Below are 27,282 nucleotides of genomic sequence, written 5' to 3' on the forward strand. Positions count from 1 at the left end.
CAAAGTTAATTTTGTTCATTTTTATTATCCAGAGCATATTAACATAATTTTTAATGTAATCAAAGTTACAAATAACTTATTGACCAATAAACAAGTAATATTCACTTGACTTTCTCTTCTTGGTTGAAAATTCTCTTTTGGAAGTATAGTTATTTTTACCAATTTATCTTTAAATTGCCTTAAGATTTCAATGAAATGTATTAGCTTATTGAATAATTAATTCCTCCAATTGGGAAGATTCATGTATCAAAATGCTTTCTGTAAGTTATTGCATTTTTCAGTGCCTCCTACTTAACATAGTTGTCTTTACAATGCAATATGATTCTTTGAAAGCTGACTATGACATCAGTGTTGCTAGAAGATGAACATAAGTGAAACCTGTAAGAAAGAAAGAAATGTCTTCCCTTCTCCTCAGGCTTCACAGAGGTAATGTGAATATCCCATATACCTGTGATGTGAATATCCCATATACCTTTTACGTAACAGAAATACATTAGAGCTCAAATGGTAGGAAGTAGAAAGGAACTCAGGCCATCAATGTGCGTGTAAAATAAACCAAACTCCAGATTATTTCAAGATTCTATCCTCACCAAAGGTGAAAAAGTCTTGGAAGGGCTTTAGCAGCACTGGTTAGCTGCCAAATTTGAAAATAAGATAAAGGATGGCAGTCCCCTGACCATCACAAACTCAGTCTGGGGAGACTGACAAAAATCCCTTTCCCACAGAGATATATCCTGGAAAATAAACTGCCACATACCAAAGGGTCAATTAGCAGAATAAATAACAAAATTCTGAAGAACTAACAATATATGGGGTATTTTAGACAAAGAATAATACATTATGCACTTAAAAAACTCAGGATAATTATTCAGTAAAGTACCTCATGCTAGTAATGTAGTCTACCAATTAAAAGGTATTAGAAATTACAAGTTCTTTTAACTGAACTTCTTGTTATACAAAATTTAAGAAGCATGGCACATTTCTACCATCAACCATTACATTAAAAAAAAAAGCATTTAATCAATACTAATATATTACCCAGATCTTTTGACTTAAAATAAAACTGAAATTTGAAACCATTACAAATGAAACAGGAATTCTTCTATACAAACATGAGTTTAGTTTCTTTAAAAAAAAAAATCAAGTTCAATGAAATTAAGCCACTTCTCATTAAGACATACATTTTCATGCATGTGAAAATAAGTTCACATTCAAGTTCCAGGGCAAACAATTTACAGCACTTGTTCAATAAGAAATATTAAAATAATCCCAGTTAATAGAAAATAACTTCAACTACATATACTGTAATTAATCATGTACATATTCTAAAATCTCCAGAGTTTAATTTGGAAATTTAAAGAACTTTTAAAGATATGTCTTAGGAAAACCAATAATCACAACCAATAATTGATGCCTTAACTAAAGAGAATGCATACACATACTCATATTTGATCTGTATGCAAAAACTGAATAAAATAGAGGAAAAGGTTAATGTTTTCCAAAATTTCTGTTATATATTAGTATTTAAGTAAAAAAACAACTTACCTTCAAGATAAAAACAGCTTGAGGTATTTCCAATGCTGAAGAAACTTTCTGTATGTTAAATACTACAAGAATAAAAGCAATCTCCTTTGAACATTTACATTATGTTTACAGTTAGGTAGAAGATCAAGGTCTGCCAAAAAGTTTTCCCATCTCACCTACACATGTTCATCCCTTAGAAAGTATAAATTTCCAGGGAAATGCCTACATGTCGAAACATATCAAGTGAGTTGAGATTAACAAATAGAAAGAGAAATTTTAAATCCTCCTACTTGAGATCTGACTTCTTCAGACATGACCATAAATTCCTATGCTAGACAAGGTAAACATGACCTTTGAAATAAAAAGCTGTGTGACAAAAAACTGTACTGAATAAATAGAATACATGAACCCCTTCAACATAGATAGTACTTTAAGCCTTTATACACGACACATGAAAATGATGAAGTGTTTTATTTAGATTTGGTCTTTCTTCATCTTTTCATAACTTTGAATCCTGAAAGGCTAGTAAGTCATTATACATCTTGTAAGATCTTTCATCACACAATTAGGCACACATATACAGCATCATATGTCAATATAATATTATCAACACAGCATAAACATTTACAGCAGTGGATGCATTTCACATGAAAGAGACTCTGAATCAACATGGCCTGTCCCAATATAAAAGCAAACATCAGAATGCCATTTCAGCAGTTACAGTGTTGATATGATCAATAGAGCTAATTTTTTTATACCCGTCATATATTTTCGTAAGTCATCCATAAGGAAGAAGCAACGAACACAACTGTCTTTTTAAAAAAATTATGTGCCAACTTCAAAATGACATACTAACCAGACATCGCCATTCAAAAAGCTACGTTGAATAGGACTGGCCTTGATGCACATGCAGTAAATTTTTTGAGAATATAAAATTAAATGGTAATGTCAGCAGTATTACTACTGTTTCTGTATTTATGATTAATTACTAGCAGCACAACTCCCAGAAGGAAGGAAATGGATCCAATGGCGATGTAAGCAATTCCCAAGAATGGATTTTTTCCTCCCATCCATGAAATAGTGCTCAAGATCATCCGTTTTCTTCCATCAAATGAATGTACAGGGTAATCTGAAGAATGTATAGGAAGACTTTTCCATCTCTTGTTATTGATTTTTAAAATACAAAAAGTTGACATTTAATTGCTTAAAGTTCACTTGGTATAATGCTGATACACAGGCACCTAACTTAAATATCTCGATTGCAAAATAACTACATAATTATTATCTTTAAGGACAAATTAAGCAAGTTAAAAGTTAGTAGTAAAGTTTGTAAGCAAAAATAATGAAATCTGAAGGCTGTCTCATCTCCTAGGTATTTCTACTCTAATTCCACAGGACAGGCAGAAGGTCACAAGAAACTTAATTTGAGAAAATATTTCCTATGTTTAGCAGTGAAATCTATAAAGGAAAAAGAGATTGAAAGACTAGAAGAAAATGGATGAAGGGAGTAGATGTCTTAGGGGGCTCAAAGAACAAATGCAGTAAGAGTGTACTTTACAGCAGAGAATATGACGGGGTTCCAAGCACATGGTGAAAAAGTATGATGCTAAAGTTTTAACTTGCTGTTTTGGAGCAATGATAAAACTCAAGGTGAAATACACAGAGGTGATAGCTAAAACTGAGCAGAAGTAAGGGGTGAATTTTAAAGAGACTTAAGAAATGGGATACCACTAACTAGGATGAGCTCTCTACATGGGCCAGTTCTTTGATTTTGTCAAGAGTTAGGAAGATATGACAGAACTAAGTCTATGGGAGAGGCTTACAACCTTTTCAAAAGCACCTTTTGACCAAGTTTTGGAAACCATCCTTTATCTACTTTCTGCACCTGTCCTTTCCTACAGATGGACATTGATTCCAAACGGTAGACTCAGCTCTACTCATTTCTTAAAGCAACTCAAATATGAGTTGCTTATAAGAGCAGGAATGCAGGAAAGTTTATAAGAGCTCTAGTCTAACACTCTGAGACATAGTGTGAAATCACCCATGCTACTGTCTCTCTGTATCCAACCCTAAGAAACAGGTTTCTGCCTTAATTTTAGTGTTTCTGCTTTAATTCTAGTGTCTAGTTCCCACTTTACCCCAATTTGACAATCAGCCTTTGATGCTTTACAAGCTCAAATAGCCATCTGGTCAATCTGCAATATTTCCTTTCTCTGACATTACATAATAAGGTACAAATTCAAGGACTTAGAGGTTAAGCCCTGAGCTTGACCCCCAGTCAGGGAACTAACCAACATATAATGTAGCAGACCTCTCCTGTTCGCCCACTGCTCCCCTTAGCAGTATATTCTCCAGTAAATCTACCTGATCTGCTCCCTACTCTGTCTCTGGTGAATACTCTCACCCCCACTAAATCTGGCTGATATCCCAGTTTTTCTATAAAATAAATAAAGTACAAATCCAAGAAACCAAGGATCCAAAAATTTAGATCTATTAATTTAACTATTTACTAACTCACTTTACAACTAAAACTAAATAGGTAGCTCTCCTCCAAATACTGTCCATGTCCACCTGTGACAATGTAGGTGCCTCTTTTTTTTCTCCTTTCCTAATAAACTGGTCCTTGAAAAAAATTAAAAATGCAAAAAACATCAGCATTTAAAATGCTAATATCTGAGAAACTTTTCATCTATGACATAAATAAACAGAGGGTTAGATTAAAAGATGTAAGAACTTTGTTGGATTGTTGGACTGCATCCAGATCGGGATGATGGTCTGCCTACTTGAACGAGTACCTATACATACAGTTGATGGTGGCTGATGATAATTTAACAACAGCTTTAAGAGTTAACAGCCTGATTATGAACCCTTCATTTTCTATTTATAACCTGTATTTAGAAAGCTCAGTAAGTTACTTAAATGCTTTATCTTCCTGTACTCTTATGTCTGTTACACAGAGATTATACCTACCTGGTAATGCTTGAATGGAATAAAGTAATGCAGGAAAAGTACTTAATATAATGCTGACATATATACAGGATGAAAGTGGTATGTATCAGCACAAAAGAGTAAACAAATAATGTGGAAAAATATAGGTAATGACAGAAATGTTTTGTTACTATAAAGACAACAATAATTATAAACAATTATGATAATATGAACTAACACACCTGCTTATTTTTAATATTTAAAAATATTTATGTTGAGGCCCTCCCTGGTGGCGCAGCGGGTTAAAGCACAGCACTGAGAATCTAAAGCCGCTTCCGCATGAGTTCAATTCCCGCCTGCCCCGGAGGTGACCACATGGTGTGGCAGACCTCTCCTGACCCGCCCGCTGCTCCCCTCAGCAGTGTACTTCCTCGATCTGCCTGTTCTGTTCCCCGCTCTGTCTCTGGTGAGGCCTCTCACCGCCCCTGAGCCTCTGGCCTGTGTACCCCACTTCTGTATGTACAAATAAATAAATCTTAAAAAAAAAAAAAAAAAAATTTATGTTGAAACAGCCCAGTATCACCACTTACTTAGTATTAGGATACTCACTGGCCTTTGTATTAAGTTACAATCTTCTTTGCAAAAATATTTACTTTATTAATAAATCAAGCACCTACATTTTAAGTAATCTTACCAAATAATATGTTTGAAACCTTAGTACAAAGTATAAAAATTTAAGACATTTATGGAAGATATAAATTAAAATACCTTTCTGACATATATACACTCAAAAAACACAGATCAAAACTAAAACACAAAGGTTGGATTATACTGCATTCAAATTCTACAAATATGCATGTACCAAAAAAAGGATACTGTATGTGATGTTCAAATAGTATCGTCCAGCTGGTAATGTTGGGTGTAAATTACTTTTCTGCTCTATAAGACGATATAACTTACGAAAAGTAGGTAATGCTGCAGTACGCATCCAAACAATAAAATCCTCATTTATGAACCCATTATTATCTGGGTCAGAATCCAGTAGGTACACTGGTTTAATCCAGTTTACAGGCTGTGTTGTACCTTGAGGGAAAAAAGGGGTGGGGAAGAGAATATATTCAATTCTATTTAAGTTCCACTGTAAGTTTACACTCTATTAAGACAAGCATATGCAACATATAATCTGAATATTTCGTATTTTCAAAGATAAAAATAAATACACTCATATAAGTTTTAAAACCTAGAGAAATTAATTCTTCACCTAACAACTTAACAAATAATAACAAAAATCTGACTGACATTTCAAGTAAGGTAAAATTACAAGTAACTTGTTAAGCATATACTAAAGGCAGATGATTTCATACAAAGATATAATGACACAAAATATTACATTATGAATAAAGGAACACAGAAGTAATAATGAAGTTTGATTTAAAATTATGAAAAATAATTGGGGACTGCTTAAAAAAACTGCCTCGTTTTAAAAGATTATGACTGAAATGCTTATAAAAAATATAAAAGAAATTAAAGATTAAAAGATAAAAATATAAAGTGCATTTCCTTTAGAATTTCAGCATGTACTACATATTTTACCTACCTTGACATTAAAAAACTTTTTTAAAAAGCAAAAACTTAAGATTTTAAAGTAGAAAATTTAAAGGTAACTCAAGTACAATTCCTAAGTTATATCAATTTTTAAAGCAATATTATAATTTACCTTTGAATCGTTCCTCCAGGTTTTCTGATCCAGGAGGATTTCGGAATTTTACATTTTTATCTGTCCACCAAGCAATACCTCTCTTTTTCAACGGAATTGGCACAGGTTCAGATTCATTGCTAACCAAATATAATTCTAATGTATCTAAATAAAAGAAAGATATTGCTAAACACCTATTGAAAGTACATAGTACTTGCTTTATTCCATATATGAATATCTTTTATATATAAGGGCCTGCTATTCGCTCCCCAAATATGCAGATGTTTTTTAAGATTAAATAAAATAATTTTTAAGGTAGTCCTGTCCTTTCAATAATGTATTACCACATAGCTTCTGGATTATCTATTTTTCAACCTGTGCTGTCCAATATTGTAGTGACTAGACACACGTAGATATAAAGCCCTTAAAAATTATGACTGGCCTAAATAAATATGTCTTGGAAGTGTGTGTGTTTGTGTTTGTACTATATATACCAGATTTAATATGAAAAACAATATAAAACAGGTCATTAAATATATACTGTTACATGTGCTAAAATTAAATCTGAGCATACATTTAAATTAAAAAATGTTCTTAGAATCAATTTCACTTTTTGTTGTTTTTAATGTGACTACTAGAGATATTAAAATTATATTCATGGCTCACATTAAATTTTTATCACAATGCTGCTCTAAATGATCAAATACAATTCCTTTAAAATGGCATAAATATTCAAAGTTAGTAGGAAAGGCATTTATTTATCAAAAATGAATTAGGAAGGTTAGCAAAATGTCTGTTTCTTTCCCCTCAGAGACAGAAATCCATTTTTAAAATATGAAGCCTCAAAAGAAAGTCATTATAATACTGATACTTATACATTATAATACCTGATACTTATACATTAATAAGTTGTTGAATTTTTCAATTTTATTTATATTTGCTAGACAATCAAATCTGTAATAATTTCCCCCAATATGTATATTTATGTTTATACAATACCATTAAACATGCTGTTGGCAATAGCTCCACAAGGAGCAATTGGTTTGTCTTCATTTTTTCGATAAGGCTCACATTCCTTGCTGGGATTCTGAAGTTTAGAAGAAAAAAGAGAAATTATCAGTCAGGCCTCTGGGAAAACAATAAGCTTGCCCCTGTTACTGATTAAAAATTCATTCCTTGCATGCTTCTTATTTGCAGTGCACATAAAATTACTCTTAATGTGAATAGATTATAAATAAAGCTACATTTAAATATTCAAAATATAGTACTTAATTATATTACCTTTTTAATGTAACCTTTCCTAGCATGTATTCTGTCACATAGGCACATATCAAAATGATGTCTTTTTAATTTTTTATCAACACAGAAAGAGTAAGCACAAAGAAATTTTCTGCCCAAGAAAAATTCAGAAACATTCTATTGTCAGTCCAGTAGTTATGTAATAAAAGGAATCCTAAACTAGAAGTAGAGTGGAGGCTGTAATTCAAGCAATGTACTATGTGACTTTGGGTAAGTTCCTGGATTTATCTGCACCTCACTTATGAAAAGAATATGTTCAACAATATCATCTCAGATTTTACAACTTTGGGTTAAATACCATGTTGAAGGAATGAGGAAAGACTGAAGGGAATAAAGAAATTTCTAGCATATACCAATTTTTACATTATACATCCAAGTACAGAGAATAAAAATGCTCACAAGTCTAAGTAAATTATTGAAAGATTTTAAGCAGGAAAATGGTTATTTATATATTTTTTTTTTACAGATGACTATAGCTGCTGTGAAGAAAATGGCCTGGAAAGAAGGGCAAAATTGGATGATGTGGCGAGATAGTTTGTCAAGCAAAGTGAAAAGTGACTGTAACTAGGAACAGGAAAATAAAGTAAATATGTAAAGAAATCATTTTACATCTAAGGGAACTAAAGAAGCAGGTTTTGAGTTGAAAGGATCTTCAAGGAAAAAAATAAAAACCACAGTCTAAATTAAATATAAATGGCTAAATGGGTGGACTGAGTCAGTCAGCATGAGTCCAGTGTACCATACATGACACAGATATCTACATCAAAAGTACATTAAATAGAGTATAAGATATAGTCTGGTGTAATAAATAATAATTCAACATCTGTTCTTACAATGTTAAATAAACTGAAGTTTAATCTGCTCATTCCAAAATGTTTAAGATTTTTGAAAGCTACCTGGCTTTAAAACCACAATGGTCAAATGCAGGGATCAACAAATGATAGCTTGCAGGCCAAATCCAGACTATCATCTGTTTTGGTAAATAAAGTTTTATTGGAACATGACCACACATTTTCATTTAAGTATATCTATATAGTATCGGCTTTCATTCTACAATGACAGAGGTAAGTAGCTGTGAGAGATATCATATGACCTGGAAAACCAAAGTTATTTTACTATTTGGCCCTTTACCAAAAAAAACCCAAAAAAAAACAAAACAAAAAAATCCTTGGTCTAGTCTAGAAGATTTGTTTAGTTTGTAAAAATTAATGAATTTCACTTTTTTGCCTTTGGTGAAGAAAACCTGTATCCAAATAAAAGGACTGTAAATCAGCTACCTCTTCTTACGCTCTGAATATACACAAACATAATCACAATCTAGGAACTCACAGACTAGCACCTTCTCTGAATTTAAGTTTTAAAATATGGAGTCATAAAAGTAAATTCCACATGGCTCGCAAATATTACAGTCTAACCAGAACTTTTAAATAGGCTTGTTATTTCTTAATATCCCAAACATCAGGAACTAGCAATAAAATCAATAAGGATAATCTAAGCAGCTATATGTTATGAGAACAATGCTGGTCACAATATTGTCCTAAATTGCATCCAAAGAGATTCACTATTTCTAGGAGATCCTAAGTTGTTCTGGGACTCTAAAGGTGTGTCCCGCTGACAACATAAACAATGCACTTAGGCACCAACTGCTACTATGGAAAATTGAGCAACAGTAGTATACAGGTATCTAGTACACAGATTGTCAAATCCATCTGAGCAATCAGAAAGGATGCTTGTTAAAAAAGATACTCCAGCATTTCACTCCTGTAGACAGTGACAAATTAGACTCAAGAGGCATCTGTATTTTAAAAAAGTTATCCAGATAGCTTTTCAGTAACCTACCAACTGGATTTTACTACTCAGGTTTCAAACAAATTAAAAAATGGAGAGTAAGCATGCTCCATTTTAAAACACAAAAAAGCAGCTTATCTGCATGTTCTTACCTAATTCCATAATGAACCCCAACAGAAAAATTATGTTCCAAAATACTAGATTCAATACAATTCCACAAATAAAACAAAATTCCAATGACATTACTGTAAACAGGTAGAAATGTGTCCTCTGGCAAAAAAAAAAATCATTACTTCATAGAACTTCCAGGAAATAAAACTGTAATTAACCAAACAAACAGTGAGTGGTTTCATTTTGTCCTAACATTTAACATTCATAACTGGAAAATTACATGCTCTTATTTCATGGATACTGTATTTTCATATTCTACCATTTTACTTACAAGTAAAGCACTTGTATCTCCATTTAGTTGACTATCATCTCGAGATTTCACATATCGACGATGGTTTTGATAAAAATTAGACAGTCCATAATACATGAACACATTGCCCTAAAAAAACAGAAAGGGAAAAAATTTTCATATAAAATTATTCAGTATAATCCTGTTTCATACACACACAAAAACTGTATTACTTGGGGCCCATCCCTTCGTGGTGTAACAGGCTGGAGTGCAGCACTATGAACCTGACTGTGGCCACCTCACTGTGAGTTCCATCCCTGGCCCCAGAGCTGACCCATTTGGCATGGCAGACTTCTTCTGACCTGCCTGCTCCTCTCCTCAGCAGTGGACTTCATCGATCTGCCTATTCTGCTTCCCACTCTGTCTCTGGTGAATTCTCTCATAGCCCCTGCACCTCTGGCCTGTCCCCCAGTTCTGTATACATTAATAAATAAAATCTAAAAAAAAAAAAAACTTAAAAAAATTACATTATTTTGGCTTTAAGATTAGAATTTGTGATGACTTAATACAAGTGGTTGGGTAAATACTACCAGTACTTAACAATCTAAAATGGTACAAATTATAAATAAGGTAAAATAATGTTACAAAAATCCATGAGCAAATTTTTGAGAATATTCCTAAAAGACTTCAAAGATATACTTCTTCATTTATTTAAAAAACAAACAAATAAAAAAAAACCTCAAGTATTCTGTTAGCCTACTGTGATCAATAGTAATAGTTTCAAGTTAAAATTGTCTCTAGTTCAGAGAAACCATAAAATACCTGGAAGCAAAGATGGGCCAAACACTACATGACATACACTTCAGTGAATCTTTAAAGATAAAGCACCCAATGCAACGATAGTGAAGGCAAGGATAAATAGATGGGACTACATCAAGTTAAAGAGCTTCTGTATAGCAAAAGAAACATTACAAAACAAACAGACATCACACTGATTGGGAAAAAATTCTCTCACACAAAACGAGTGATGATAAAGGATTGATCACAAAGATATACAAAGAACTGATAAAACGTAACAAAAATAAACAACCCCCTCAAAAATGGGCAGAAGAGCTAAAAAGACACTTCTCCAAAGAGGAAATGCAGATGGCCAACAAGCATTTGAAAAAATGTTCATTATCACTTGTAATAAGGGAGATGCAAATTAAAACCACGATGAGATACCACCTCATCCAAGTGAGAATGGCACATCTTCAAACAACTAGCAACAACAAATGTTGGTGAGGATGTGGAGAAAAAGGAACTCTCCTGCACTGCTGGTGGGAATGCAAACTAGTACAACCACTATAGAAAACTGTTTGGAGGTTCCTCAAACTGCTAAACATGGAGCTTCCCTACGACCCAGCAATACCACTCCTATGTATCTAACCAAAATACACAAAAACATTGATTCAAACAAAAAGATACCTACTGCTTGTTTACTGCTGCCTTATTTGCAATTGGAAAGATATGGAAACAGCCCAAATGCCCAAAAGTAGATGACTGGATTAAAAAGATATGGTACATATACACAATGGAATATTACTCAGCAACCAAAAATAAATAAATAAATAAACACATGCCTTTGCAGCAACATAGATGGAGCTGGAGAAGATTATGCTTAGTGAAATAAGCCAGAAAGAAAAGGAAAAATACCAGATGGTTTCACTCATGGCAGGAGTATAATGGACTAGCCAAGAAAATAATAATAATAGTGAACAGCTATATACCAGAGACATTTTATGGGGGAGGGGTGGGGGGAGGGAAATGCACTGGACTATGGTGATGGCACATGGGTGATTTGGTGATGGGAAGCCGATGGGGATTACAACTGAGATGAAAAAATGCACAAAATGATGTAAAAATAATGTAAAATATAAATTTAAATCTTAAAACTAAAAAATAAAATTTTTTTCTCTAGTTCAGACTGTTCTTTTCCCAATTAGCCTCACTTTTTCAAAATGATAACGGCCAAACTTTCATCTTCTGCTCAAGTAAAAACTGAACTTAAAGTGGTTCATAAATTTTTCAATAGGGGCTCTCCCTGCCAGTGCAATGTTTTAAAGCACATACTGTGCAGTTATCCACAGCCACTGCAGCTAGAGTTTGATTCCCAGTCAGGGAGGAGACCCACATGGCCTGGCAGACCTCTCCTGATCTGCCCACTGCTCCCCTCAGCAGTGTATTTCAGTCCATCTGCTCCCCACTCTGTCTCTGGTGAATCCTCTCGCCCCCCTGTACCTCTGGCCTGTACTCCAGCAGTTCTGTATGCATAAATAAATAAATAAATCTTTAAAAAAAATTTAAATAATTTCTCAACAGGATACTATGTAGTATTAGTAATGAATTTAGTAGTTAGCAAAGCAGCTACAATAATGAATCATTTTTATAATAATCACAAAAAGCATTTCAATATACACAGTGATATCAACTTGGAAATAACTGGTGAAAGAGATCATTCAATGAACTGAGGCCCTCCCTGGTGGCACAGCGGGTTAAAGCACAGCACTGAGAGGCTAAAGCCACTTTCGCATGAGTTCGATCCCCACCTGCCCCGGAGGTGACCACATGGCGTGGCAGACCTCTCCTGACCCGCCCGCTGCTCCCCTCAGCGGTGTACTGCGTCAATCTGCCTGTTCTGCTCCCCGCTCTGTCTCTGGTGAATCCTCTCACCCTCCACATCTCTGACCTGTACCCCAGTTCTGTATCAATAAATAAATAAATCTTTAAAAAAAAAAAAAACTTTAGTTTAAGGACTTTAGTTCAATTTAAAACTTGGGTTTGTAAAGTAATACGGAGCTCACAAGAGTTAAATCTGAGGGCAATCACGTTTGCAGAAATGAAGTTTTGAAATACGTGTTTCTGAATGGAAGGGGAAACTAAAGGAGCTTCTAAATCATTCAAGGTCTCTTTAATTTCTTTAACACTTCTCAAAAAAGCAGAATTTAATGCAATTTTACAATTTGTTCATCACATTGAAGAATGGAATTTTTAATGCTTTAAATCTATATACTATGTCTGCTGAAATAAAGTAAGACAGTTAAAATGCCATCTCCACCTCAATTCGTTTCATATTTTTTCAAAGGCAAGGTTATTATCCTTTATTTAGTTGCAAAAGTATCTACAACCACTAGATGGCAACCATCAAATCTATTGTAACATACCCTTCAAAAATCAACCACTACCTTTAAGAAGTCTAGAGTGTAGAAAAATGTAAAAAGTTGGTATCTATCAAAGTAGGTTTGTACCCTAAGGAATATAAAAAAAAAACTCAAGCTGACTGTTAAGGGCATAAAATGGGATTTTGAAATGCCCACACTCAACCTTTATGTCTTTTAACATCTGCTCAGTTATCAAGAACAGCAAGAAAGTGAATGCAAAAGACACATAAACACATACACAGAGTTCTAACTACTTATTACAATATAAAAGATCAATAAGATTTCACTTAGTATTTTATATATTGTTATGTTTCATATCTGATAGAAAAAAAAAGAAAAATAAAATGATAGAATTGGTTGTTATAATTTAAAGTACATGTTTCAACATACAAAATAGATAAAACAATTTGAACAACCATTTTTAAAAATCAAATATATGTAGATATAAGTTTGATAAAAAATTAACTATAGTTACAAGTTTTACAGTGAAAAAGTAAAATACATTTTAATTATTTTCACAAAATACCAAACTATTTAAATGCATGTATTTAATTACCAAACAGCAAAATATAACTGAACACATAAAAGCATGGCTTTCTAAAAATAGTTGGGAATACAGACCTCAAATGACTGTTCCAATGTGAAGTTAATGGTACAAATGCAGGGTGTTGCATTCAGAGACAAACATTTATAGCAGGGACTGGAAGGATCTGTTCCGGTATAATCAATCTGCAAGGGAAAAATATAGAAAATTTGCCTTAGAGAAAGTAAATATACACTGAAAAAAAATAGCTATGAAAAAGAAAAATGAGCCCAACATATACTGCAGTGAATGAATCTGCAGTCTGGAAAATTGTTTTTAAGGTCATCTATTTTACAGTGTAAGGTAGTAAAACTAGAATAGGTTGATATTCTACTGACTCATCTTTCCAAGGCAGTTCCTCTCTCCTTTTTCCCAAAAGAAATGTACTTGTGGATAACATCATAAATAAAGAACTCAAACTATCTATGTAAATATTTAAGTAGCTATAAAGTCTAACTGATTAAAGTATCAATTAATACAGAAATGAGTAGTTACTGCTTTTAAATTTCCCAATCTTAAATACTTTTCAGTTGACTCAATTTTCTATAATACATTCTCAAGTAAAAAAGTAGGTCCCTCGGGCCCTCCTTGGTGGCACAGCGGGTTATAGCACAGCACTATGAAGCTATTGCAACCACTGCAGCATGAGCTCAACCCCCGGCCAGGGAGGTGACCCACATGGCCTTGCAGACCTCTCCTGGCCGCCCGTTGCTCCCCTCAGCAGTATATTTCAGTCCATATGTCTGTTCTGCTCCTCACTCTGTCTCTGGTGAATCCTCTCATCCTCCACACCTCTGGCCGGTACCCCAGTTCTGTATGATAAATAAATAAATCTTAAAAAAAAAAGTAGGTTCTGAAGTGTTAAGTATTTTTAAAATTCTAGTGTTGTAGAATGAAGAATATGTTTTGTCTTTGTTCAGTGTTCTTGGCAGGGAGCTTCTAAAACCCTTAGAATTTCCAAAATTACAGTAGTATTTTTGCTTTTGACAAGACACTTGATCCACATCAGAATTTATGCTAAGGAACTGGCTGAAAATGGAGATGGCTGCTCATCAGACCACATTTGATTAGTAACTTCTAACCTCTACAGAAAGGAAGGTTGGAAAACTAGTTGAATCCCATAGCCAATGTGTAGTCTACCATTAAATCCCCAAAGAAACTCTGGAGACCAAAGCACAGGGGCACTTCCTGGCTGGTTAACCCATCCAAGTGCATGGAGAATAATGTCTCCTGATTCCACAAAAAAATAGCATCTCCTAGAAAAATAGATTCTCCTAGACCTTCCCCTTACATGTCTCTTCATGTGACTGGTAACGTATCACTTACAATGAAGTTAATCATAAGAACAGCATAAAAGGCATCCTGGCTTTTCCCAAGGTCTGAGAATTATGAAAAAAACTGGTAAAAACACATGTACAGCTTTTTGTGTGGGCATAAGTTTTCAGCCTATTTGGATAGAATCCAAGGAGTAGATGTGCTGAATTGTATGGTAAGAATACATTTAGTTTTGTAAGAAATTGCCAAACTGTCTTCCAAAGTGGTTGTTCCACTTTGCATGCCTACCAACAATGAAAGGCAAGTGCCTATTGCTTCACATCCTCCCCAGCATTTAGTGTCAGTGTTTTGGATTTTCATCATTCTAATAGGTATGTAGTGGTATGTCACTGTTGTTTTTACTTACAACTCTACAGTGAATTTCATATACCTGTTTTCATATACTAACTTGACATCTGTAAATTATGGGCTGAATGTACACACACCCCCAGCCCCATGGGAGTTCTGACTCCCTACATGATGGTATTTTAGAAGTAGAGCCACTGGAAGATGATTAAGTTTAAATGAGGTCTTGAAGGTAAGTATCCCATGATGAGGTTACCGTCTTTAGGAAAAAAAAGAGAAACCAGAGCTCTTTCTCTATCATGTAAGGACTAAGAAGCAGATCATCTGCAAGCCAAGAAGAGGGTTCTCATCAGGAACTGAATCTACCAGCACCTTGATCTTGAATTTAGGAGGTTCCAAAACTGAGCAATTGTTTAAACCACCCACTGTTATGTATTTTCTTTTTTTTTTAAAAAAGATTTATTTATTTATACATATAGAACTGGGGTACAGGCCAGAGGTGCAGGGGCAGAGAGGAGCAGGACAGGCAGATCATCCAAGTACATTGCTGAGCGGAGCAGTGGGCAGGTCAGGAGAGGTCTGCCTCGCCATGTGGTCACCTCCAGGGCAGGCGGAGATCGAACTCATGCGAAAATTTTTTTTTTTTAGCTTCTCAGTGCTGTGCTTCAACCTGCTGCGCCACCAGGGAGGGCCCACTGTATATATTTTCATAGCAGTCTGAACATAGATTTTGGTACCATAAAATGAGGTACCATTGTGACATATACTTTAAAAAAGATTGTAGAAGTGACTTTGGAACTAGGTAATGGGTACCAACTGGAGATTTCAAAGGACTGCTAGAACATGAGCATTAAGGGTGACTCTAATGAAAATCCAGAAAAAGAAGAGACAAGTTAGAAAGTTCCCCTTTTCTTAGAGAATATATACATATTCATGTTGTAGAAACATGGATAGTATAGGCCATGGCAGTGAAGTCTCATGGAAAAGAGGAATATGTTTATTGGACAATGGAAAAAAGATAACCTTTGTTACAAAGTAATACAGTATTTGGTTCAATTGTGTTCTAATATTTTGGGAAGACAGAAATTGTTGAGGGAAGAAATCAGGTATTCAGTTAAGGTGTCTGAAAGTGTTGAAGAAGTGGCTTGGTTCCACTTGACTAATAGTAAAATGCAAGAAGAGAGAAATAACTGGAAGGAATTGTTAAGGAAATGTGATCAAAACTTAAAAGACATGGAAAATTCTCAAGTCTTATATTGCAAATTAATGAGAAAACTTGTTCCAAAAAATATATATTGAGTGTGTAGCTGAACATATACTTGATAAAGACATCAGTATGATACGAACCATAGATCTAAATCAGTCACAGCAGAGAAATTCTTAGATCTTACAGAACTGAACAGGAGTTATTCAAGTGCAAAAGTGTACTGTTCTTCAAAACAGGTTAAGAATAACCCCAAAGAGAAATCAGAGACCCCAAGGTCATACATTCATTTTGAGTGAGGAGAAGGGATATTCAAAAGGCCAGATGGCAACAGCCTAGATAGAGCCTTGGAAGAACAACCAGAGGTTTAGCAGTGACCAGTAATCTGTGGTGTCCTTTCCTGCAGCTGCATTACTCCATCTCGGCTGGGGCTGTTACATAATTCTCCCTTTCTCAGTCTTCATATCATCTTTCCTCAGTGCAAGTCTGTCTCTTAAAGTCATCAGTTAGACCAAACAGGGCAGATCTTAATGACTTTATCGTGATTACATTTGTATAAATCTTTCTAAATAAAGTCACATTCACAGGAACCACAAGGTTAGGATTACAATGTATATTTTGGGGGGACAGAATTTAATTTGTCATTTAAATGACAGAATTATATCTGTCTAGCTCCAAAGCTGCTGTCTCACTAGACTACACTGCCACTTCCTAGAATCTTCAATAAGCTGCACCAAAGCATAACTAAGAAATATGGTGGTTAATGTAAAAAACATTTTAAAATAAAATCGGTATCACTCATTAGTATGCTGATGTTTAAGGTGTTCTTCCATACCCTCAGATTTTTCACCTAAAATTAAAATTAAAAACAACTTCCATTCGAGGATCATCTTAACTAAGAGTTTGAAATATAAAACTGTTAATACAAACTTTCTTAACAAAGATTTTACATATGGCATTTAACTTCCATGAACAAAAAATTAAATTCCAACATGAAGACTAAGCTTACCCCTCAAAAGTTTTACTAAGAAAAAAGTCGTATTATGGTGTCAAGTTATAAAAACTGCCTAGACAGGACTGATGAAGAGCTCTGCTAAATATCTTCCAATCTATATGACAGAGTTGACTAAAATAACAAATAAATGAATAAAGCAAATTCTATAGAGATTACTTTCAGGAAACACATGATCTTCATTAGATAAACACTATTTTCATAGTCATAAAACTAGTAATTCAAATATTAGTGGCTCTTAACCTTTGTCTCCAGTGCTACCCTCCTCACAACAACCTTCAGACTGTCTCAGATTATATACCATCTACTGTGATACCACCCTCTCTAAGCCATCTCTGGTCTTTTCTCCACCCCCAGTCCCATTTTTATATTCCTAGATATATATGAGTTTCTTCCTTCCCTCTTGAAACACTTACCATCTCTAATTCAAATATACATGGTGACATTTTGAAAAATAAGATATGTAAGTTTATTAAACATTTTGGTTATGTTTCACTAAGAACCTGACTTCAAAAAAATTCATACTGACAATTTAGTGATTCTCTTACCCTTACACCCAGCTGTGGACTTTAGATTGATAACTATATATGGGTATCATCATTGTTCCAGTACCCAAGCTCAAAATACTAAGATCAGTTTTTGGCATCTGTCCCCAATTCTTCCTTTTCAATCTATTTAGTACCCTTGAATTTCACTCTCATTACTTCCTACTATAGATCAAACTTTAAGACTTTGCACCAGTTTTTTAAAAGGGAGAATAGCACATTATACTTTTTTAAAAATCTAGATTTAATATCTAAATCATTTCTTTAGTCTCAGAAAGTAGGCTGTATGTGTCACTGTATGTCTAAGTGACAAAGTTCTTAGCAAAAATGTTAGTCATTAATATTTTATTATTAATTAGAATCAACATGATGTTTTCATTTTTTAAGAAAAATTAGAACACACACTAAACAAAGATGGGAAAAGAGACTTAATAAGATGAATTATATTCAACAGTCTATTACTTGTTTTTTAAACATATGCCTGATTTGCCTTCAACATAGAAAATACCAATTAATGCCTTTCACTATGAAATAAAGTTCAACTCAATTAATAAAATTCACATTAAAATGAAAACAATATTCAGTGTTTAAATGACTAACCTCCTGAATCTAGATGATTCAGAGTTGTCAGAAAAGTCATGGTGTTTTTTTTCTATTTTCTATGTAAAAATGTGCCATAACTTTTTTGACAACCCAATAACTCCCATCCAGCCAATATAACACACCACTATCAGATAAATCTTCCTTTATGCAACACTGCACTATAGAGAATGCTAACAAACACCCCACTCCATTTTCTGCACTAGCATCTTTAGTAGTCTGAAAGTCAACTAGAGGAGCACCCTGCAATCAGAACAAAGAAGGTGGTATTTGGCAGCTTCCAAGATCTTCTCTAAAAGATAAACAATCCCTTTGTTTTTATCCCTTCTTCCATTCTGTTGCCTGGAAAAGAATGTGACAATTCTAACTCTAGACTTCATTCTCAACTATGACCATCAGTCAGCCCTTAAGAATGGCAGGGCAGTAAACTAGATAGAGTGAGGACTCAGGAAAAGAGAGCCTGCATATTAACCATGTACTGTGTATGGAAGGGATTTTACATGAGAATGAAAATAAACTCACTGAAGAACCTAATCCTGATACATACTATGTCAATCACATTACAACACTTCCTTGGTTTAGTAGTCTTTATCAAATACCCAAATCTATCTAAACCTGGCACTGGCTTATTTCCCCTTACTCCTATGTTTTCTATAAACCTTTTGATTTCTTGCCACTAGATCTTGCTCATATTCATCTCCTTTGTTGACTCCCCTTTGGAAGTACTACTTATCCTTCAAGTTCCAGCTCAAAGTCTACTTCCTTCACAAAGCTTTCCAAAGTTATTAGAGACAGATGTGATTTTGTTTCCCTTTGAATGAACTAAGGCATATTCTGTCTATGCCACTCACCAAACAATGCTGATTAGCTTTCCTTTTATGTGTATGTCTCATTTCCCCCAGAAAAATTCCAGACTCCTTAAAAGCCCTGCTTTTTTGGAGGGTGGGGTTGGGGAGAGGTTGAGGAAGAGATCCCTTCTGCACAGTTTTTTCTGATTGCCCACTATACCTAGTATATATAAATAAAGCTAATTAAAACTCTTAATAAGTTTTACTCAGCCTGTGAATTTTTACTAAGAAAACATTTATCAGTTAAAATCCAAGTGTAGCCTAACCTAACATCCAAATTGTAATGAAATCTGTTGAATATAGAAACAAAGATTATGAACATATATTAGAGACATAAAATGGGGAGGTACCATTTTCCCCACCACCAATTAATTAAGGGTGGAACTGTAATAGGGTGATTCCCCTGGAAAAGGGGAAGTTCCAGGTTCCCTGCTCCACCCAGAAAGAGAGTGGAACTGAGCACAGAAGAGAAGGAATCTGAAAAAGGAAGCAGGTTGAAGAGCCAGAAGGTGACTTGAGGGAGCCACATGGAGCAGACACATGTGAAGAAACTTTGCTTGCTTCTGGTCCAACACTGGCTGAAAGCGATGTGGGTGAGAGACCCAGGGGGAGGTTCACTATGGCAGCATTTATCTTGACTTTGATTTTGCTCATTTCTTCCCAGACTTGTCCGGTCATGTCTGACCCTTTTCTATGGGTCCAGGCCAGAAGGTGCTTTCGACTTATGGCAGGCTTTCAGGCCTTGCTTTGGACCAATCCCTTTTCGGTGGACTTTTACCCATGAGGGGCTGGGTAACTTCAGGTGTTTGATTTAGAAGTTATATTCTTTGTCTTTTCTATATTGTAATTCATTGTATACAATATTCCTTTCCATTAAAGCTCTATGTCTTGTCTTGATGTGGCAGATGGCAGAACCTATTTAGAACAGGCAGATTTGGGGGCACAGGGGTGTTCCTTTCTCTCTGCCCTGTAACAGAACTGAGCAGCCAGGTAAAGCTACGTAAGTGAGGAAAATAAAATAAAAAAAAAAAACAGCTGTTCTTGTTATCTGACTTGCACCTTGGTACTTCTGAGAAAGAAACATGAAAAGTGACATGTGGAAAAGAGATATGTAAAGACACTAGAGGAGACATGTGTATGAAAGACAAGTTGGGCGGCAGCTGTTATGTGGCAGCTGCTACCTGGATGTGGTATCTCCTTTGGTCCCAGCGTTCTGGTGCCTGCTTCAAAACTCCTTTCCTGTTGTTCCCCGCCAGAAGGTGTGGCAAGCTTTCAGGTAGCCCCACTTCAGTCTAACCCTGTTTAGCTGGACATTTACCCATAAGGGGATGGTTAATTTTGAGTGTTTTAATGGGGAAAATATCTTTTACTCTCTCTGTGCACACTAATTCTAGTAAAAATCATTCACACTATCTTTACCTTTGTGTACGAAATGGCTGGAGCGCTTTAGAGCACACACACGTTTGAGAGTCCTAGGATGCCCTTCAGTTGCACTCTCTTCTGGACATATACCCAGCAGAAATGTTAACATCATATGATAATTCCATTTTTTAATTTTTTGAAGACCCTTTATACTGTCTTCTATAACATCTCTAGCAATTTACATTCCATAATGGTTCCCTTTTCTCCATACCTTCACCAACCCGTATCTCTTCTGATACAGGAGTAGATCTTTCATGTTTTCAACAAATACCAAAATTTTATATAGCGAGAAAGAGATGTTGGGCACATTAATACATCTGATTGCAGCAATCATTTCACACCATACACATACATCACAAACTGTCACATTGTATACCTTAAATATAAACTACTTTTATTTATCAATTATACCTTAATAAAGGTGGGAGGGAGTTTATACCAAAGATAATAGTTTATAATTTATCTTAGGAAGAAAGAGGCTACCAGGAGGAAGAAAACTACATACCTTATTTTTAAAATTTAATGCTTATTAAATGTCAAAAGAATACAAAACACAGGTAGACTACAGTAAGCTTAAATACAAAACACAAAGAACCAGGGGCAGAATAAAACAGATATAGAAGAGTAGATTAGTTTTAATATTATCATATTGACTTTGTTTTGCTATCACTGCAATTGTTCTCCTAAATCAAACTGGCGTTTCTTAGTATTTCTAAAAATAAATCCTAAATCCTATTCCCAAGAAACAGACTGAATTTAATGCAGTGGGAAAGGAGGAATTTGAAGGACATGCAATTTTTACACTGTGTAAGGAGGACTGGAAAACTTCCAGTTTTGAATGTAAATCTGTCTTAAAGGAAATCAATACTAGATCTACACAGGTCACTCAAAAAAAAAAAAAAATGCTGAGTAATAAGGAAAGCATTTTAAGTATTTAACAGATGAAGTTTTTTTTAAAGGCATCTTAAGTACTCCTTTGAGCTGATCATTCCACACCAAAGAATTATCTTAAGTACTATTCTAGAAAGCTCTAAAAGGTAACCAAAGCAAAAGTTTCAAAAGCAACTTTTGTTAAGTTGCTTGAATTTTATCTGAATGAGACAATAAAGAATGTCACCAGAGCCAAGATTAATGGTAAACCTAACTAAGGTATTTAGTATCTACAAGTTCTATACAAAGAAGGTAGAACACAAATAATTATTAGGGATAATTATACCTATACCTTAAAAATTGTTGAAGATTAGAATGTATAAATTGAATACATCTATTTTGGTAACAAATGCTAAATCGGCCGGCATATTTCTGTTCAACTCTAAGTCAAGAGCCGGAAATTCTTCTCTGAAAAGGGTCATAAAGTAAATATTTTAGGTTTTGCAAACCAAGAGGCAAGGTCAAGGGTATTATGTAGGTTCTTACGTAACAAGAAAAAAAAATAAGGTTGCACAAATTTCTATTGGTAAAATTCAAAATATAGTACTAGGAACCATGTACAAATTCCCTGGTATTACTTCTCTACTAACAAAAAGAATGGTGGGGTAGAGTGACATTTTGCATAATTGGGTTCATAAGTTAGCATTCCTGCTTATCAAATCAATGTTGCAAATGTTCATCTCTAAAGCGTGAACTTTATAAAACAAACAAAAAGTCTGGACATACTTACACTGTCATTCCTTGTTCTAAATACTAAAATTATTTGAGAAACTAATTAAAACACTAAGACCACAAACCTCTGAATTTCCAAAGGTTAGCTTCTAAAGGAAGAAATTAATTTGAGTACTTTTAAAATTCTTTTAAAAAATATTTATGTATGTATGTATCCAAGAACTGGGATACAGACCAGAGGTACAGGTGGGGGAGAATTCACCAGAGACAGAGTGGGGAGCAGAACAGGCAGATAGTGTGAAGTACACTGCTGAGGGGAGCAGCAGGTCAGTGAGGAGAAGAGGTCTGCCATGCCATGTGGGTCAACTCCCATTGGGAATTGAACTTGCATTTCAGTGGCTGAGGGCAGCTTCATAGCATTGTGCTTTAATCCCTTGCATCACCAAGGAGGGCCTTAATTTGAGCATTAAAATACTTTAACTTCTTAACATAAAGTGCATAATCTTTAAAAACCGTTTCTATGAAACAACTTACTCTTCCTAGATTTATAGCTGCTGTCTAACAAAGAATACTAAAGGCACAAAATAAATTTAATACTTTAAAAAAAATTTTTGAATCCAAGTTACCGAGGAGTAAAAACAACTGCTGAAAATTCATATATCCAGAGATATTTGGCAGAAACTAGAGGAACATTGGGGCCTTCCCTAGTGGCTCAACGGGTGAAAGTGCAGTACTATGAATCTCTCCACCACCACTGAAGCACAAGTTCAATCCCTGGCCAAGGAGCTGACCCATATGGCTGGCAAACCTCCCCTGTCTCACCCACGGCTCCCTTCAGCAGTGTATTTCAGCCAGTCTGCCTGTTCTGCTCTCCACTCTGTCTCTGGTGAATCTTCTGCACCTCTGGCCTGTACCCCAGTTTCTGTATGCACAAATAATTAAATCTTAAAAAAAGAAAGAAAGAAACTAGAGCAACAAAAAATAAACTAAGACTAAATGTTGGAGGATAGCAAATGAAATATTGTGAAGGAGAGAGATGGGCTTTCTCTATCAAACACTGAGAGGAAAGGCAGATACTAATCCACTAAAATTGAGTGAAAATGTATCTTGAAGACTTTGGCAATATTAATTGGAAGTAAAGTTTCTTAAGTTACTCTGCTTATTTACTTAATGATGTCCTATCCAACTCTATTAATTTAAAGCTATTTATCATCACACTTAGCAAAAAGTATACCTTACCATATTTTTCAAATTAGCTTTATTAAATTAATATCTTAGTCTCACCAAAAACAGCTCTAGTTTAGAACATTACATTTGTGGTAGAAAGTTGTGTCTGCCTCCTACAATTGCCAAATTAAAGGAAATATTCATTTCTTGTTCCTAATACTAAGTGAAGATACTAAACTTTACTGGTAAAAGTGAAACTAAATATTTAAAAGTTTTTAGCTTAAGAATAACATTAGTAACTATAGTTTTCTTATAACTTCATTTTATTAGATTTTGGGAAAAAATCTAAAAGCCAATTAAATAAAACAGATAAGCCTACTGGCAAGGAAGGCAAATTTAACGCCAAATATAAGCACTAAATATAAAAACATAAAGTTATTTTTTAGTATAACTCTCCTAGGAGAAGGATAAAGATCCAATGATTATTATATTTAAAAGTGTGAATTTCTGGTGGCGCAGGGCTTAGACAGTGCTATAAAGCTAAACACAGCTCCATCCTCTGCCAGCGAAGGAGCTAATCTACAAGGTGAGGCAGACCTGCTCAGCAATGTATTTCAGCAGATCTGCCTGTTCTATTCCCCACTGTCTCTGGTGAGTCCACTCACCCTCCCCCACCCAGCCTCTGGTCTGTACCCCAGCTCTTGTGGGCATAAATAAATAAATCTTTTTTTTAAAGTCTGAATTTCTGATCTTATTAAAGTCTTATTAAAAAGTCTTATTAAAAAGCATGCTGATTGACTTCTCCTTTACCCTCATAATTTGATTTATTATAGTAATGGAGGTTCTTAGAATTTTCAAAATTAAGAAAATAAACTAAAGACTATAGTATGGAAATGGATATTGGCAAGAATTTTGAGTTATCTGTTTACTTTTAATAACCCTTGGCATATGTCCACCTAAAAGTAGCTAACAAATAAATGGTAGATGGAAAACAAACTGAGGAAGCAAGCAAGTGTGCTTTGGGAAAGTTTCCTAAGTATTTTCTAAGATCTCCAGACCCAACTTAGAACCAATTCTGCATCTAGTTAACACTAATTTGTTTGAACTGACACTATTTGCAAGCTACAAGTCAGTGTTTGTACAAAATTCCTAATCATTCCTAATTTTCATTTCAATGACACTGCAATTGGAAGTCATAGAATTTTAGAGTTGAACAGCATTTTAGGGGCCATCTAATATGAATCTTTTGGCTCAACAAGTAAAATACCGAAACTCAAAAATACATCTAGAATCAAAAATTAGGGAACTACAGAGCTGGGACTTTCCCACCCATGCCTGTGCTATAATAATTTCACTGTCCTTTCAATAAGACCATGGAACAAGGATCATTTCAGGCAATTCGAAATCAAATTTCTATACGTGAGGACTACTTAAGAAACTTCCATTTCAACAACAATTTAGTGTAAAGAAAACTATTTTATTTCAGATGCCAAAAATTTTAAAAATTTTTCACAGTACAGCAAATATGAACAGAAACTCAGTTCTGACAATTCAGTCGGTATCCTAATATAAAATTCCTAATAATCTCTATTTCCTCTTTGTAATCTCAGAAGTTTACATAAGATAATCAAATCTCTAATGTTAAAACACTTTCTTTTACTAAGGATCCTAGTGTAGTGTGAAAGCTTGAAGGTGGGAATCAAGACATCTAGATTTCTGTCTCAATTTTGCAACATTACTCTTGAGCTTATTTATCAAATGTATATATTCCTAACTCCATTTCTCATCTCTTGAATAGGAAGCATCATAATAACTGCAACTTATTATACAAACTTAGTGCCAGGAACCCTATGGTTATTATCACATTACAAGACAAGCGAATTTACCTACTTCACAAGTGAGGAACTTGAGCTCAGAAGATTATATTTTCAAAAAAACTGAACTAGTTAGTGGCTGAGCAGGAATCTAAGCCTCAGCCCAAATCCTAGAATTAAGTACTTAGCTCACATTCTGCTATGGGTGACCTAGTGTGATTAGAACATCTCCAGAACTATAACAGGGAATTAAAAAACGATAAAACAAAGTACATGCTGAAAAATATACTATGTCAGTCTCTAGCTATTTAACTGAAAATAAACTTTAGATAAAAGATTTTAACTCTATGCTAGAAGTGTTATTGTTGATCTTATTATTGTAGAAATAAGCAATGTACAATTTAAAACATAATTTGCTTGTAGAGACAACGTAAGTTAAACTAGAAAATAGGCTATTCAAGTAGTTGAAGTAAAATTACTCTAAAATTTCCATTAGATCACATGCATAAATTTAGAAGTATTTAATAATATTACAGGGGAGGGAAATGACATGCAATATAATGGAAGAAATCAAGTAACTAGATCAGTTCCTGCCTAACAGACAAAAATATGCTCAAATATAGGGGAAGGAGGTGGAGAGTGGAGAATGAGCATGTGTTTAATACAGGAATCTATACAAAACACTTGCATTCTAGTATCAACGATCTTTACTACCATAAATAAAAAATAATATGATTGCTGCTTTAACATAAATTAGAAATTAAGATGCTTCCCTATGTTTCTCTTAAAGCAATCAAATGTTCAGTAGGCAAAACAATACTTACTCCCTAGTGTAACTGACAATTTTTCAGTTTAAAAGAAAAATCTAGGGAGGATATGAGACAGTTACTAAAAAAATGCAGCGCAAAAGCAAACCAGAACTGAAGTTTCAGGTTACCTTTTACCTATAACATGGTCTACAACAAAAAGCATCTACTAGCTCAAAATTAAAGGTACTATACACAATTCGGTTATAAATATGAATGTGACCTTTTAAAATAAAATCAACACCTCTGACTCTGGGATCTCTTTCCAACAATGGCCAAGGTGTTAATCTCTTGGATTACTCTAAGGCCCTAGAACAACCCTTACACAGGTAAGTACACGCTGATCATGTCAATTCTCCCGGAAATATATCTAAATGTAAACTTTTTCCAAACCTATTTTTAACCTCTGTTGGAGGCAAAAACCCTCCATGGTACCACACAAACGGCCCTTTAAAGGGATGTTCTTTATCAAATCCACCTTCTGGCTGAATATTCATTCTCTAACGTGTGAGCGAGAGAACTTCTGACGAAACTGCAAGTTTAAGAAACCCACGGAAAAGGAAAAGCGGAAAGGTTTGGGGGGCGGGGGGGCGGGGCCCGCCTGTCAACCTCCAGGAAGCTGAAGATGGAAAGGGGCAGGCGAGGAGGACCCCGCTCCCAAGCAGAGTCAACTCCCCCTGCCGCTCCCTCCCCTCACCTCGATCTCGCGGATGTTGTTGGAAGTGACGAAGATGCCAATGCCAATGGGGATGAAGATGAGGCCGACAATGAAGAAGGTAGGTAGCACCGTGCCAGCCGTAAGAATGGGTTGCCAAGCCGGCAGCCGTTGCTGTTTGAAGGCCGTGTTATCCGGTCTCCGGTTCTTAGTAGTGCCCCCCGGAGGCAACGGGGGCCCACCATCCACTTCATCCTTCGCGTTATAGTTCATCGCCATTGACCCCCAGGGCACGGCTCCGCGTCGCGCAGGTGGACCGCCCAAGGGACCCGCCTGCTGACCCTGGCCGGAGATGCGCAGGCGCCGCCGCTGCCGCCGCCGCCACCTCCACTGTAAAGGCGGAAGAGGCGGGACACCCTTACGCAAACGATCGCTGACCGGAAGCAGGAGTCGGCTGTGGATGCCGGAGGGAGAGAGAGCGGAAGGAGGGAAAAGACTGAGGGACCAGGGGCGGGGAAAGGGGGGGGAAGAAAGAAGGGGGAGGGATAAAGGGGGTGCACCCTGATCAT

The 27,282-nt window shown here is 35.2% G+C and overlaps 1 protein-coding gene across 1 annotated transcript; it reads right to left on the reverse strand.

Annotated features, from left to right (window-relative positions):
- Positions 1 to 27,282, reverse strand: TMEM30A (transmembrane protein 30A). The gene is given in 9 exon segments (XM_004673633.2): positions 1 to 2,653; positions 5,329 to 5,535; positions 6,170 to 6,313; positions 7,148 to 7,235; positions 9,678 to 9,785; positions 13,457 to 13,564; positions 26,756 to 27,107; positions 27,109 to 27,239; positions 27,241 to 27,282. Coding segments are annotated over 9 exon segments (1,374 nt in total). The 3' UTR covers positions 1 to 2,459.

The sequence above is a fragment of the Condylura cristata genome, unplaced genomic scaffold (genome assembly GCF_000260355.1).
Source record: "Condylura cristata isolate star-nosed mole 26May11 unplaced genomic scaffold, ConCri1.0 scaffold00001, whole genome shotgun sequence".
Lineage (NCBI taxonomy): Eukaryota > Metazoa > Chordata > Mammalia > Eulipotyphla > Talpidae > Condylura > Condylura cristata.